This window comes from Neodiprion virginianus, chromosome 2 (assembly GCF_021901495.1).
Source record: "Neodiprion virginianus isolate iyNeoVirg1 chromosome 2, iyNeoVirg1.1, whole genome shotgun sequence".
Taxonomy (NCBI): Eukaryota; Metazoa; Arthropoda; class Insecta; order Hymenoptera; family Diprionidae; genus Neodiprion; species Neodiprion virginianus.
The window spans coordinates 24,555,728-24,572,321 of NC_060878.1; the positions used below are offsets into that span (position 1 = coordinate 24,555,728).

General features: G+C 36.4%; 1 protein-coding gene across 9 annotated transcripts in view; it reads right to left on the reverse strand.

The window, feature by feature from the left end:
* The window catches only part of LOC124298024 (venom metalloproteinase 3), a 107,650-nt gene that overhangs the window by 77,544 nt on the left and 13,512 nt on the right, over positions 1–16,594 (reverse strand). For 3 of the 9 annotated variants that reach the window (XM_046749567.1, XM_046749568.1, XM_046749575.1), the window contains exon 1: positions 15,862–15,913. The exons of the other annotated variants lie outside the window; for them this stretch is intronic. In XM_046749567.1, coding sequence (XP_046605523.1) covers positions 15,862–15,883 — 22 coding nt within the window. In that variant the 5' untranslated portion in view covers positions 15,884–15,913. Of the gene's footprint in view, positions 1–15,861; positions 15,914–16,594 lie in introns of those variants that run through there. 9 annotated transcript variants of the gene reach the window in all.

Genomic DNA, 16,594 nt, shown 5'->3' on the forward strand with positions numbered 1-16,594 from the left:
AAAAAAAGGAATTCACTGCCAGAGTCACATCGCGACGAATTAGTGAATATTGTAATGAATAGGCCTCAGGTGTTCCACGTTCAGGTTTCTGAAAAACACGTTTCTGGCGTATGGCTTTGCCAGATGTATCTCTCTCTCTCTCTTTCCGAATTCAAGCAAGCCTTGTACAGGGCTTCATTTTCTGCGGGCTAGTGTTCCGTGTATCTTTCAACCTTTGCTTTACTTTATTTTCTGCATGTAAATATTTTCTTTTATTTATCAATTCATCTATCTATCTATCTATCTATCAATCTATCTATCTCTCTCTTTGTCTGCTTGTACTGTTTTTCCCTTTTGTTACTCTCCACGGTCGATTTATTCAACATGCTCATTCGGTAGTTTGGCGAAAAGCTGAATTTTTTTATTTAATCTTGACAAATAACTATCATTGTCAGTCAATCAATCTCATTCTTTCTCTCTGCCTCTCTCTTCCCGTGACAACCGTAATTTCTAATTTTTATAATCGATAAATTCTTAACAATCCCGACATTCTCTCACACTCTTAAATTTTTCTCCTTATCGCGGTTATAGTTTTTTTTCTTATTATTATTCTATCTACAATACAGTACTACGCTGAAAGATCTTTTACTCGGAAGTTATCTTCCAAGTCTGTCACCTTGTTTCTTACTCATTTTATATTTTTGGGTGCCAACCCTGGTATAATAAGATACGTTCTATTCTATATATATATGTATATTATGATAGCTATGTTTTTTGCAAAAGCAAACTTTATGATTAATAAATGAAATTTTGGTTGTTATTCGATGTGTAGAATCAAAATTTATTCATCCAAATATAAACTCAAAAACAATTTTTTTTTTTTTTTGTTCACCTTTTTAACCACTTTGTACATTTAGATGGTTCATTCGGATAGTATGGTCCATTAATCTTGAAATAAGCATGTATAATGCATGGATTTCAAGTATAATCATCCAACCCTAAAAATTCTTGCTTGCTTTATACATGCATATGGGAAATTCCACGCGAACCCGACCAATGTTTGACCTTCACCATTTTAGATTTAGTTCAAAAACTTTTATACGATTATCCTAACTCTGAAACAGTACCTTGAATTATATCAGATTTTTTATCCAACCGGTTAATTATTTATATATTAAAAATTTTTTTTAAATTTCAAAAAACCGTATTTTTCATTTTGGATATTTCAAGACCAGGCCCATGATGGACCGACGTTTTTTTTAATTTTTTGCTAGCACTTGTAATTTTTTTGATCAATCAAAGCGTTTTTTGAACGGTCTGAACATTCTCGACAAATTTTCAAAACTTTAATCTTTCTATTCTTTCACTTCAAACATTTCTAGACTAGTTTTTAGGAATCTTTAGACCGGTTCAATAATGTTTTGGTTGATCAAAAAAATTAAAATCACTGGAAAAAAATAGAAAAAAAATCGGTCCATCATGGTCCTGGTCTTCAAATTGTGTTTCTCATCCGTTTCGAATGTTTTCGGACTTATTTTATTTACCAAAGGAATTTCCAGTAAGTATTAAAAAAAAAAAAAAAAAAACTTTTTCAAATTGATTTTTCCGTTAGAGTAAACTAAAAAAATTTTTCTGAAATTGTACATAATCTAGTAAATTACTTCGCGTCATAATTTTTTGTAGATACATTAAACAGATTTTGTTTTTCTTCAACAGCCAAATTATAATATCACTATTATTATTTACCAAACTAAATCATGAAAATTAAACATTTGAAAATGTCAACGTGACGGAGAAAAGTGTTTCACAATCAGTGAAATCGTAGGGAATAAACTTGCGCAGAATAGAACGACTTGTCTCAGAGTGAAGCGGTACGAATGTATGTGGCATTTTTTACGATTTTAGAAAGACTTATGAAAACTCAGTACCTGATCTGATCTTCGTAACTTCGGTAGTTTTTCCATGAAATATTGATAGGAAAATCACCGCAGCCTGCGAATATATTAGTTTGTTGAGCGCTCAACTTGTGATCATCTCGTGATAAAGTGACGAAAAAAAGTATTGATTTCCAACGGATCTCCTCAATTTCGTAACGAAGCTTGAATTATATACAAAGAATACGTATTTATATATACGTTATACATAGAATTTCAAACTGTGTGCTACGGTTTCCTTACAACATGAAACTTGTGTAAGAACATAAACACCCACACATACGTAGTGCGGAAAAAACACTGTGAAGCAAACGGTTTGTCACGCGAATTTCATAGCCGTATTAACCAGGAAAAAAAATTAAGAAAGCAATAAAATAGACACTGTCAGTAACAGGTTAATAATATATGAAGTTGAGTTTTTAAGACTAACATAGGCTTTTTTTAACCTTTCTTTATTATCCTTATTTCCATCGATAGTGAGAAATGCACTTAACGAAGCGTGCCCATTAGCATCAGTAATTACTTATTTTAATTTCAAACGAGGATATATCATTTATACAGGGATTTTTATGATCACACCGAAACCTAATGCTAAGGTTAAAGTTCGATGAGAGTATTTTATCTTTATTTTATTTTCTTCCCTATTTACCAATCGCAAAAATAAATGGTCACTGTATTTTGTTGCACGACATAGATAGAATTTTTTCACAGTAATAACCTTTCTTGAGTAACTCCAGAAAAAAACTATGAGAGATTTCTCTTCGCTCACCTTGCAAAAGATATCCGTTTATCGGGACATACATACCTGAAAGGGTATGATGGGACTGAAAATGATTATTGTGATTATTGTTGATAAAACCGGTTTTCCTAGGTTTAATTGAATCGGTTTGTATTTGGCGATGTTTTTTTTTTTTTTTTTTTACAGCGATAATTAAAGGTGCCTTTTTCTTCCATTTTTCATTTAAATAACACGTTAAAAAAATGGACAAATTTTTGTATTTTTTTTTTTTCTATCTCGTAAACGGCTCGACTTGTAAACTATCTAAATGCAAATTTTTATAGGAGATTTCACGCTCTGTACAAAAGTACTGAGATAGAATTTTCCTAACTCTAACCGATTACGAGATATTCGTCTATAAACGTTGAGTCAGCTTCAAATTTGTAATTTTTTGTATACTCACAACAGTTTATTCGTTAATTTAACATCTCATTTTATGTAAACACTGATCTTATTTGATAACCTGTCAAGTTTGTAATAAAAATATCATTATATACCGAATCTGATACGTGTAATATATATATTATAAAATACTTAATAGAAGAAGATTTGAGAAGTGAAAGTAGAGGTCTTATCGTTGCAGAAATAGAACACGGAGTCAACATGCGGGTGACATCAATGCGGGATTTAACGTTCTTTAATTAGCGCACACGCTGCAGAGAGATATCAATGCTGCCGCAGAAAGAAACACTCGTCTCTGTCCAGTACCAGGTTTGACCTTCAGGACGGTAATCACCGAGCCCGATTTTGCCTGGCAATAATAATAAGATGCAGGCAGTTCGATAATTGGCGCATATTTTTCAACTGTTTGGAACGCTCAGATTTTTGGATAATAATCTTCGAAGCTGCATAATTACCTAAGCTGTACCAATTGCATGCAGTGGTATTATAAATCAGTGTCATGTAAATATGAATAGATGCAATGTGGATTTAAATACTCACGTTTTGCGGTCGTGACAACAAGTCTGCCACATGGAGAATTCTTTGAAAATCAGGCCTCTTTTCGGAAGTTATTGAAACTAACCCCAACATCGTTGCGACGCGCGATAAAACGATAAACTATTCAAATAATTAAATATATACCTATCTGTAAATTTATGTAGGCTAAGAGAGAAAGATTTCGTAATTTTATATTCGATCGGTGAAAAAATTTTTTCAACCAACACTTCTTCAACGGTAATTTCGACATGGAGTACTGATAAATTTACTTGCTAAAAAATGGAGAACGCGGAGGCTGCGACCCAGTACAATTAACCTATAAAGACTCAAGACGCCCCTCAAAGATCGAAGGACTTGCGTGTCTCACGGAAATTTTTTCACACTATCATTTTATTACAAGAAATTCACACAGCATTTGGAGTGTAATTGTTGGTTGATGTGAGGATTCGGTAAAAGTAAAACTAGTTCTCGAGTGGCGTACTGACAAAAAAGTAAAACAACCTTATGAAAAACGATTCAGTTTTGATTTTTTTAAATTCATAATTTATCGTAGAAAAAAAAAGATGAAATATTGTAGCGACCCATCATGTAACCGATGTTGAAACCTATGAGAATTTTTTCGAAGAATCGAAAACGAGTAGGCTCGTAACCTTTATTGACTAAGCTCGACTCAAAAATGACTGCATGGTAAAATAAAAATGAAGACGTCAGAGAAGATTTTTATTTACTTTTAATTAGTTACATTTGATAAATTCAATCTTTGTTTCATCAAAAATGGTGCAGTTGAGATGACATAGAATGCCTCATACATGCCAGTATGTACGCTTTATTTATCAAATTTAAAATGCAATCTGGGTAGGTACGAAAAAAAAACAAATCGATGCCAATGTATTTTTGTGTAATTGTTGATCATTCACTAAATATCTCCAAATGATTGTAAGAGAACGATCATCAGAGTCCTTCACTCGAAGTTCCCCATTTAAGGCGTGATGTGTTCCCCTTCAAATAACCGATAAAATACACTTATTATTCGTGCCGCTGTACGATGGAAAAATTTAATTGCCTATTTTGATTTTAAGAAGAACCTTGAAGGCGCATAGCTGATGCCGATTTGAAGGCAACAATAATTACATACGGCCGTATTAAAAAGCAAACAATACCCGTGCAGTTGCTCACCGATTATGAAATGAATTAGGCAGATAACGCTCTTTCAATAAATGGCCAAGAAGCTTCGGGATTCAGAGTTTGGGGGACTCAGCCTTCTTCGACTGGCAACCGGCGGTTCTCCGGGTTGTTGCCATCGTTAGTCCCATGAAGTTTTTGTCACCAACGGCCTTGACCCGCATCCAAGAAGCGTAATCCCTGGATACACGCTATACGGTTGATTAAGAGAGACCGTGATGTGATTATACATGGTGTGTCTAGAACTCCTACGACGCGCCACTTTCTTCGAGATCAAAGCCTTCGAGTAATCTTGTACCAACTGTTTGAAGAAATCCCTATATTACTAGGGAATTATTTTTCCAGCGAACGCTACCCTGCTCGGTAACGCCATCGTGTGGAGTACACGACACACAACGGTCGTAACAGTTTGACGGTTATGTATTGTGCAACATACAGGTTTTATTTATGGTGTCAATCGAAAATAGATTATTTCAAATGTTATTCGAAGATGAATATAAGGTTTATAGTGGAAATGGTGTATTCGTGTATTGTGCAGTGTTGCGGAAGTGATCCTGCACATTGCGCAACATTTAATTACCGTAATTTAATTTTAGTACCTCGCACTGATATTCGAATTATTCAATGTTTTAAAAATTAAGTATATTATCCGGTACACGAATCCCGTAACATTGTCGCTACAAGTCAGCAGATACTTAAAAGACCCGCTCATCTTTTCCCCATGCAATTTCAACGTCACAACCATTAATTACTACCGATCTAGGGTATTTTCGAGCCGTTGGTACTAGTACAGGCAATAGGGGACCCGTTACTCTTGCCCATAATGCACTAAATTACAGGAGTTTTTTTTTTCGTAAATAGGTTCGGTATGACGTACGGAATGTAAATACACAAAATCCTCACAAAATCTAAGGGCGGAAGTCCCGCCATTTTGAGAAAAACCGTGTCGGCCTATATCTCCATAACCGCGCACTCTAGGCCCAAAATGATAATGACCTTTATTGTAGATGATGATATTTTCTATCTTTTTTGTTGAATAACTTTTTTTGTATCACTAACTATTAACAACTTATACGACTGCCAAAATTCATTTATTGACTTTTTGATCAATATCTCCCCGAATAATTGTTTAAACAACGAAATGCTAATAATCTAACTTTTAGATCCACAAATTTCCTACAACTTTCCTACAAAGTCCAGTCCAACGCGAGAGAGAAACTTTTTTAGAGAAAGAAGCACTCCTAGGCACACCATGTATACTTACACCACGAGAAAGACCGGAATATACATATAAAGAGAGAAATGCGGGGCTGTAAAGGCGGATGTCCAGAAATCTCACGACTAACAGTTCGCTTGGAAGCGGACAAAACGAAACGACGAAACATGAAGGACGGCTCCGATGTCCCTCCGGTTCCTGTAATTGTGTCGAGGATCATCGCGATGGTTATCTCTCGTGTTTCTGCTCGAGGCCCGAAACCTTGTGGTTGCATGCACCGAGCACAAAAGGAACACCTTCAGATTTGAATTTCACGGGCCCGCGTCGCTTCGAATACACCCAAGGGGTTAACTAGTCATCAGTTTCTGTGTACAACAGGTTTTAAGATTGCACAATTTCAGAAGATTACACATTTAGGATAATCCAAATTATTTTGTAGGATTTCACATGATTTCATGGCATTTCAAAGGATTTCAAAAAACTTTAGGGATTTCAGAAATAACAGACAATTTCAAATGATTTTACATGGCCTCGAAGATTGCAGGGAAACCAAATTCTCTCATATTATGATTTTACAAGGTTTTATTAGGTTACAATGGATTTCTGAGAGTTTCAGGAACTTTGCGTGACTTGAAAGACTTCAGAATCCAGATGATTACAGAAGAATTCATAGGATTTGAAAAAATGTTGAAGAACTCAGGGATTTCATATTCCATGATTTAAAAGACCAAAGATTTCAGATTATTTCACTAGAGGAGATCTCATATGGATTCAAGAAATTTGACGGGACTTCAACGGATTTCAGAAAATTCCAGAGATTTCAAATGATTTAATTATGTTACGCCAGATATTAAGTGTGGTCAACCCTTTGACGCGGCCTACAACAACAATTGGTACGTGTAACGGTTTCACCTTTAACGACTGAGTCTGAACTTCCGAATCACGGTTTATTTGTTTTATGAGAATAGTCACGCGACGTGTTATTTTGCTTCTCGTTACTTCTGAAATCTACGAAAATGACCGAGTTATGCAAAAGATAAAAAAGACGCCGTCGGCAATGGTGTGATTTTTGCATCCCCTAAGGGTTCGTTGCCTCGTAGAGAAGTCGTTGATCTTAGACTCTGTTTTCATCTGTCTGGCAAGCTAGACACGTGTATTCTTTTTCCATTTCACCTTCGCGTATTTTAGGCTTATAATTTTATGCACGTGTTTGTGTAATACGCGAATTATGCCGATGGAACGATTTTGCGAGTTTCTGATCGCCATCTTTTTCACGGGGTCTAAAATCTTTTGGTCAAATTTCCGTTTTTATGTTTTCTTCTTGTCGAAACTCGTTTCGTTGACGGCACCACGATTTATTTTACAGCGAAACGCACATTTATTATTATTAGTGAAAGACGAAGACGATCATCCTTATCGTACGTAAAGGAAACATTATAATATGGTGATTAAAAGCAAGCCGGGAGACAGTATCGCGTATAATAAATGCGTTAAAGTGAGCGTGGCAATTTATGTCGAAAGAAAAATAGTATGCAAATTGGGCAACCATTTACTTGAGTTAACGAACTTGAAATACACTATGTAAAAAAATAAGGCAAAAAATACGTCAACAGTGAACTGCCTTTCTGTATTATACGTAAAACAAAGATCCGAAGACCTAACGCAGAGATTTATTTTCTCTTTGCGGTTAAAACCAGACTTCAGATTTAAAGGATCATTCCTCCCAAGTTTTTGAGTTTTGGCAACGACTGCATGTCTGAACAGACATGCACCGTAGAAGTGTTGGTTGAAATATGGTAAGAAACTGAAGAATATTTTTATACAATTTATGCTGGTTTGCTTGCAGATAGAGATATTATGCTCAACCGGTCTTTGATTGGAGATAATTATTCGATTCGCAATACCACATTGCGAATTTTTTTACTTTTTGAAGAAAATCGCTAATCCTGGAATTCTCAAAAATATTAATTCCTTCAGCATTGTGAACAGAGAACAATTATGTGAATTGCTCACGCAGATGACAGAAATTCACGTTTGCAGGCTCAACATGATCTATATGGTTTCGCCAAATTGATGCAACGACAGTTGTCACGATAATGTGACTCGTAAGATACCAGAAATAAAACCCGATACTCGTTTTATGGAGGTAGATTTATCGCAGCGGCTGGTTTTTAATTTCGTGAATTCCACAAAGCTGTTCGGGAAAAGTCAAGGCACTCACGACAGAACTGATTCAACTCTTACGGTGTAATAAGTAAAAGTAAAAATTTCCTCACTTATCGACGGAGTAGGCAAATCGTATTTTGTACTAATTTTTTCTCCTGTGTATTGAAATTGTTTCGAACTTTGGGAAATGATAAAGTTGAGATTATGGTTGTGTGATCATTGAAGAAAGTTCGGGGAATTCATAGAAACAGTATGTTTGACGTTATAGCGCGCTAATCTACTTCGGAATCCTACCTTTTTTGTATCGTCTCATCAACTTTCCAAATTTTCCTCAATGATCACACAAGCGCGATCATAAATCCCATCATTTTTCCAACACCTGCTCGAAAACTACAGTGCCCCATGTCTGAACGGTGCGGTAAAACCACTATGACACTTGCGCAAGATGAAAATACTCGATTTCCCACACAAGTTATTGCTTTGGCGCATGCACACTTTCGAACAAATCAATTTCAAATACTGTGTCGTGAAGCGTACGTCACAGAACCCCAATTTTACTTGCTTTTAGTGGCACCGTCGTTGCTTTTCAGCTCAAACTTTTATTTACAAGTGTTGGAAAAATAGCGTGTGTCACACGTGCGAATGGGCGATATCTGGATCGTGTCACTACAGCGTTCGCTTTGGCTCATGCTGCAAGCTTTACACTCAATGGAAATTGCCCACTTTCTGCACTCGTGACACGACAAATTCTATCTATCAGGGTGTTTCAGAAAATAATAATTTGTAATTTTCCAAAGTGGTACCCCCTAAAAAGTTTGTTTCGATTGAAAGATAGATTCTTGGACAAGATGAGTCTACGTTATATGGAATATCGTCCTCATATGATTTTTCATTTTTTAACATTGTTTTTTTACCTTCATGAAGATAGTGTGTGAATAGTGAGCAAAAATTTTTTTATCTTGCTTACATTAATCAAAATATCAATTTACATGGCAAAGAACACCCACATTTGTAATATTAAGTCTCCAGTTGATGTTTGAGAAGTGTATCTGACGTTACAATTTAATATGAAGTTTTAATTTAGGAAAATAATATTTCCGTTCGATACATTGTCATGTTACGGATCGTAATCTTCGGTTTGTTGAATTTGTCGGTATAATAGGATGATGCCATATTCTCGTACTAACTGGGAAACTGTCAACATGATTTTTTCGATATTCAAAACGGGGAATCGCAGTAACTAGGATTCCTGATCACCGAAATTTCGTCGAAAACTATCGAGCGGTTTAGGAGATACGATGCATTGTTTACGTAGGGCAAGCATGGTATGTACTTTGAAATTTGTGCCGCGTATTTCAACATACGATGAGTCCTACGGAAATTTCCAAAGTCGCTTCGACGAAACCTTATTTTTAAGAAAGTGTGAGACCTTCCTCTTTTACTACCAAATTCCGAAATTCGTATTTTACACTTTTTCTCTTCCCGAATGATGTAATGTCGGGAAATAACAGCATTCCTGATCACACTTTGTGGTTAAGAAAATGAGCCCAGAAATTTGATCTGGGAATATGAAAAATATGAGTTTCAGCTATGCCATAATCTTCAAGCGAGCGAGAACTAAAAATGGAGGCTGTAATTTCCTAAAGTTTGAAATGACTTCTCTACGCGGTCAGTAAGATGTGAACAAATTCTTACATCCGTATTTACTCTAAGATTATCTAATACCGACTCACACCAGAGGTATTTCACAATGCGGTAAAGAGCCATATGTAATTGGAAATCTGAAAATCTGCCTTCAGTGCGGTGATGATATTTAAGTCCCGAGAGTTCCAACCGTGAATCATCGACAGAGTTCAAAGTTTCAACACTTCAAATATTTGCTTTTTTATTGAATGGCCGATCGGAAGGTCCCAATCCAACCTAAACCAGCTAACAATTATCATTCTCATAATTACAGTATAGCTGACGCTGACTGTTTGGTAGCCGTCGCCAAGCCTCTGGTCGTAAGCTATTTCAGTCTTTTCTTACTACACCGACAATTGTAAGCAATAATTCGTCTTTCCAACACTTATTGAAAAAATTCTTTTTCAACACTGCAAAGACTGATGGCGTGTGTCAAGGTCAGGTACCTTACATTCTTCTCCGCCTTACGCGTGTTTAAACAAATAATTAGTGGCTCTTGACTGGTTACTGCTTCGGTCCATCGCGACAAGCCTATTTATTACGTTGACTAAGCTAGTCTGATGTGTTTCGGAGATCTTTATCATACCGGGATAAGCGACCTGCTAGAAAATTTCTATGTTGAACAGGCATCGGAACTAACAAACTTTGCAGCGGGTTCTCCATCTTTTGAAGAATAACAAAAATATTCCACTCGCCATCACTCAGGCAGATACCTACATAGTTCAAGAAGTGATACTACAACCTAAAAAAGTTTGAAATTTATGAAAACGGTTAAATCGTAACATGCTTCTTATATTAATAGATCATTAATTATTAAATAAGCATCAAACATCATCAAAATGTAAGTGAATATACAAAGTATGCTGCTAAAATAATAATTTAATTGTTTTCTTTTAGATCTTATATATGAGATAAATTATTTCCAATTTGAAACTTTTGTTAGAACTGCGCTTCAGTGTTTGAAAAGGTTTTTTATTCTAAATTCAGAGCAATTTTATAAGCATTTTCATCGAGTCTTGTTAAACCGAAAATATATATGTCTCGGTGCATCTGCAGCTGCTTGTACCTACCAGGAAACGTGCGATTATTGTTTGGACAAGAATATTAAAATAGTTGTTCGCCTTGCGAATATTCTAATATAATTTTATCGTCAACAAAGATTCACATATAGAGATACGATTGATAAACAGACTGCAGGCATAATAACGTTGTACGTATGTACATATTTATGTGCAACATATACATGCATTGCATGCACTGGTGCAGTAAACGATGCAAGGCTTCAAGAAGGAACGGGCGGTAGGGTCTGAATCAGAAGGTGACGAAGGAAAAAAACCATTCAAACACATTTATGTGGTAGCATTATTCACACAAATGATAGTAAACACCCTTACTGTGTAATACGAATAATGAATCTAATTGTCTCGTCCTTCAAAATTACACGTACTGGCCTCGTGCTTGTAAATGTAGCCCCACTTTTAGAACCTTTAACCCTTCAATTCACGCTGGGACGCTCAGCATCCCACCTTTTTTTGCAGCTTTCTATTAATTAAACTACTTTTTTGGTAACAAATGCCGAGTTTTGTGGTTCCATATGGTCCTTCCAATACTTCTAAGTATAAAAAAATATAAAATTTATCAATTTATTCATTAAAAAAATAGCACATGTAAACGAATGGTCGAAATTTATACTATTCCACGAAAAAACCGTTTTCTGCTGATATACCATGGAAATCCAAATGCCAATTTTAACACAAACTCAATATACACCAAATAATTTTCCTTCTTGTTGTTTTTGTCTATCCACCATATTGAATCTGCCGTTTTGAATTTTCGAATTTCGAATCATATGTACGGAAAAATGTATGCGTGAAACGGTTAAATTTTGCGTCACCTGTGCTGTCCTGGCTCGTTCGCACGCTGCGAGTACCTTTACCTTTTGTAATGCCGGTAAAACCGACACGTTAGACACGTCAGTCTGTGCAAGTTCAATAAATAAATTTAATGTGGGATGTTCAACAAGAATGAGCGATCACTTGTGCTACAGGTTAAGGGAAAAACAGTTAGAACTATTCAGGAGACAGAAGAGAAGCGGCGACCATAAGGGACGAGTTCCGGCATCTGAGCGTCGCAACCACGGTTGAGCTAGTTAACTACAAAGAGTTACCATACTCTTTGGTTAACTATACCCGTAGCGTCTGAAAGTCCTGCAGACGTAGTGTGAAAGAAATGAGGGGCATCCATTTGAGTTTTGCAATGTTGGGTTACGTTGTGTTTACGAAGATGTAGCCTATTTCGCGGTCCGGCCGGCAGTGGCGCTGCGGGTTGATTCTGCATTGCCAACATAAATGACTTGTGAATAAGAATTTTCGTCTCTTCAAGCACTGTATATAAGAATGTATTGTGTAGATGATATGTTTACCCTTTTTGTATTCTTGCTTCTGATGAGAAGCCACGCAAGACGGGCAAAGCCGTCTAATAAATGATATGCAGACGTGCAAATCATTAATCACGAGAAGATAATTGTTGAAAATTATCATGGCGGCTAGGTGGTCTAGTGGAGTAACGCTCCGGCTAAGTATCTCTAGACGCCAGGTTCGATTCCTGGCTCCGTCGTTAATTTTTCGAAATCACCAAATTTTCGAATTGTCAATTTACATAGATGACTTGTCCCTAAAAGTAGCCGGTTCAGAATTACTGTCGCCATGTGTACCTGATCGTTTCTAAAATCTTTAAGGTCAGCCTCTCTATTACCCTCTCTGTCCTTCATACACGCTCTCCATATCACATCCAGAGTTTTATTATCAGTGGGTGTTAGCCTAGGATGGGTTGTTCCAACCTCCAAGTAAAGTATCCGTCAGCTAACGGCCAAGTAAATTTTCTACCCCCGCCACTGTTTTACCCACGTTTATCGGGAGGTGAAACAGTTTTAGTCGGTATTTTTTGGATGGTTATAAACTACCGACCGAGTAGAGCCATTTACCCGCCAGATTACGTTACTTGAAAGTTGGAAAAACGCTATATAGTCATTCACCCGCTGAGTAGGCTACTTGATACTTTAAGTAGAGGTTGGAACAACCCGCCCTTAGTCCTGACCGACGCACGAGTCAATTTGCATGTGACCGGATACGGTTTAAATGGGAAGTGGCTTACATTATTAGAGTGAAATAACTGTAGGAATTAATTTTTGCACCTACAAAGGCTGCAAAAAACGAGAAAACAATCGGCTGGGATTGCGTTTTCATTGCTTTCCAAACGCATTCATTCGATCTTAGATATAAATATGTATAAAATTCACCGTAAGATAATACAACCAATATTAATATAATATGCAATATTTGACATTATGTAGACGGATCATTTTTCTGTACCTCGTCAAACATGCCATTTATATGGTTATTCGTGCAAGTTCTGTTCTGGAATCGTGTTATTAGACGAATAGAAAATTAGAAAATGTCAACGTCTCACGAAGTTGAAGTTGGTAACGAGAAAATAAGGTAACATTGGAAAAACAACGATGGATTTGTAACTTTACAATGACTTTGAAAAAGTTGAGTTTACAAAATATGAGTTTGCTTTATGTTATTCATATCAATTGAATCTGACGCAATTCTAAAGTTGTCAAGTAACGATTCACGTTACAAATTTCGATTTCATCATGTTTTGTACGCTACAATACAGTTTGGGTACAATCATTTTTTGGACACAGTATGATTTGATTGGATTAAATGCAAGTAAACTAACTACAGAAATATCTTGCTACTAGGAACCATACACCGCAGGAACCGCTGAGGTTATTTGAGCAAAAAATTGATAAGCAGCTGTACTTATAAAAGGGCCTATCCGAAAGATACGAAAAAAAATTGCTCTACTTTTTGGTTTTCTTCATTTTTCATCGTTTCACGATTTTCTCGTTATTTTTTTTTCAAGTGAGCACGAATGATTAACACTTAATAATATGAGAAGCGAGGATATTCGAAGTACTCAACGTAGGAAGGTAACTTGATTTTTGCAAACAAAAATGCATATATCTTGTAATTTATTGCTGCGTTGACCTATCGTATAACTTTCACGTTCTTGTTGTTTCACCGCAAGGTAACATACACGTGCATACACGTATTTTTCCGCCGAGTACGGATACCAAACGGCTGCTCAGAAACTCCGCCTACTTTTGCCACAGGCAGCTTCGAGTGGGGGCTGTGTTTGAACTTGTAACAGTGGCGCCATACCACGTTAAATTTTATCCCTAAATCTCTGACACCACGTGTCGCAATGGAAACGTTCTTTTAAATACCTATAGTATATTCTTTGGTGGAAGCACATCCCGTTCATGAGTGAGCTAACTGAAGCGCTAAGCATGCTTGGTACATAACCTCGCGGCATTAAGTCTTAGTGTTAAACCAGCGATAGGACACGCCACACGAGAAAAATGTATCTGGCGGTGAATCCACATAGGTAGTTTAGTTAAACACCGTTTACGAATGTGCAAAGCACGCTTAAGAACCCTTACCGTTGGTTTATTTATTTAATATAGGAAGAAAAAGGGTGAGTTTGCTCGGTCGGTAAAGGTAAGAGTACTGCATGACCTGAACACATAACTTCGCCAAGACCCTACCAGTAAGTATTATATATTCTCTAAAATTTCCGTCAAAACCCAGGTTAAAACTTACACGGAGACCGATTTGCTCGAGGGTAATTGAAAGTCGTGATAACCTGGGCTATTAAGTAATTTGCATACAGCCTTCTCAGAGCAATGAGGCTGAAGTTAATAACGTTAGCGTATCAAAATATTGGGGGGAAAAAATCACTATTTTGCAATTTTGTAATGACTGTGAAGTGGTTAAGTTTTGAAAATATGAAATACTTTTGCCGTATTGTAATTTACTGCATCTCGCCTTATTCGGAGCAACATTCTCGTATTGTCTGGGTCTCTGTAAGTTTGCCAGGCACAGCACTAAATACACAACTGTTGTATATATATATGACAGGCAGAACGCAAATGAGGCGTCACACCGATACGACGAGCCGACGCTTAAAACTTTCAGTAAACGTCACGTACTGGAGGTAGTTCACGAGATATGTAAATTTTGATTTCTCCCCGCTTGGCAACGCGCTTGGCACGTTACTGTAATTCAGATCGTATCAATAACACTTATGAAGGAATTATATTAATTCACTCGTGACATTACAACTCAGACATAGCTCGGAAACCATAAAGTCAACTCTGCACGAGATACGAAAACGTTGAACAGTGCATAGACATGATTCGTAAGATAGCAAATCGACCGTGTCATTTTCAATGGGATATCATTTTTGATTTTAGGTTAGCTGCAGATCATGTGCAGATCCCGTAGGCGCAGGCTACATGAAAGCTTTCACATAGATCTGTACCTCAGCATCGATTATAAAATTAACAATGATGAAAAACTATCGGTGAAATAATCTCAATTTGTTCTAAAAAAAATTAACCTAGCAATGAGAAAGTAATCTGTGATTAATGCAGTACGTTCAAAGGTCATGCGGTCCTAACTACCTATATTGCCTCGGGCTCGACGAGTACAATAAGCTTACGTGCACAAACGTGCAGAGTACTTGCACCCAAGTTAATACTTATCAATCACGGATTGGCAAAAAACCGTCTCTAAAGCACAATGCAAGTTCACGCAATACAAAGCGGCTACAATGGTCTTCTCGACGAAAAAAAAAATATTCAGAATGGTTTACACAGATCTAAGGCAGTAAAATGATATTTGATTAGTGCTTTTTGGAATCTCGTACTGCTCCTGGTCGTACCTTTGTAGCTTGTGCAAAAAACGTATAAGACAGAAAGCGGTGTGGAGGTAAACGCTCGTCATGATCCACAGCGATAGGCTGACGAGCAATGAAAATCCTGGAGAAAGAAGTATTTATGGAAACCATCGGAAATGTGTTATTCTAAGAATAGTATCCTGTGATTGGTTAGGTCGTGAGCAGGATATACCTACATTCATTTTCGACTAAAGTCATCCAATGAATAAGTCATAGGCAGGAACGATAGGTCTGAACAAAAAAAAAATTTCATCGTATTATTATTATAATGAATAACAATAATAAAAAAAACAACAGCAGCAGCAACAGCAACAATAAGTATGTATGCACTGGTATATATTTATATGGCACTGATACCTAGGTACAGTGTACGGTATGTATGCACAAGCCTTTCAAAGAATCTTAATTCCTTCCACTTTACTCAGGCGATTGAAAACTTCATTAAAACTTGGATGTGTAATATGTATTTAATCATGCGAGAGTATAAACATTTGGCAAGAACCAGAACGAGGCAATAACGTAATTATGAACGAACTTTCTTCGTAAATAATTTCGTTTGATCAACAATAATTTGAGAACAGATTTTGAAATCGGCCAGAGTTCATAAACACCAATTTTTTCAAATACACTACAACAGATATTCGTCAACAATTACATTTGCATCATTTATCCATATGTACTATAATGTAGGATTTCTTGAATATTGTAGGCACAGTTTGCGGTGGTCGGGTCAGCGAATAAAATCAGCGACAAAATATTAGAATCGGACGAAAAACGTGGGGCTTTAATCGTTTTGAATGTTCCAAGTATAAAATCTTTTTTAAAATCGTTGATATCAAACGTTGTGTTCGAATTTGCTTAGAATTATTTCTATCACATAGTAAGAATATTTTTCTTAGAGTTCACCAC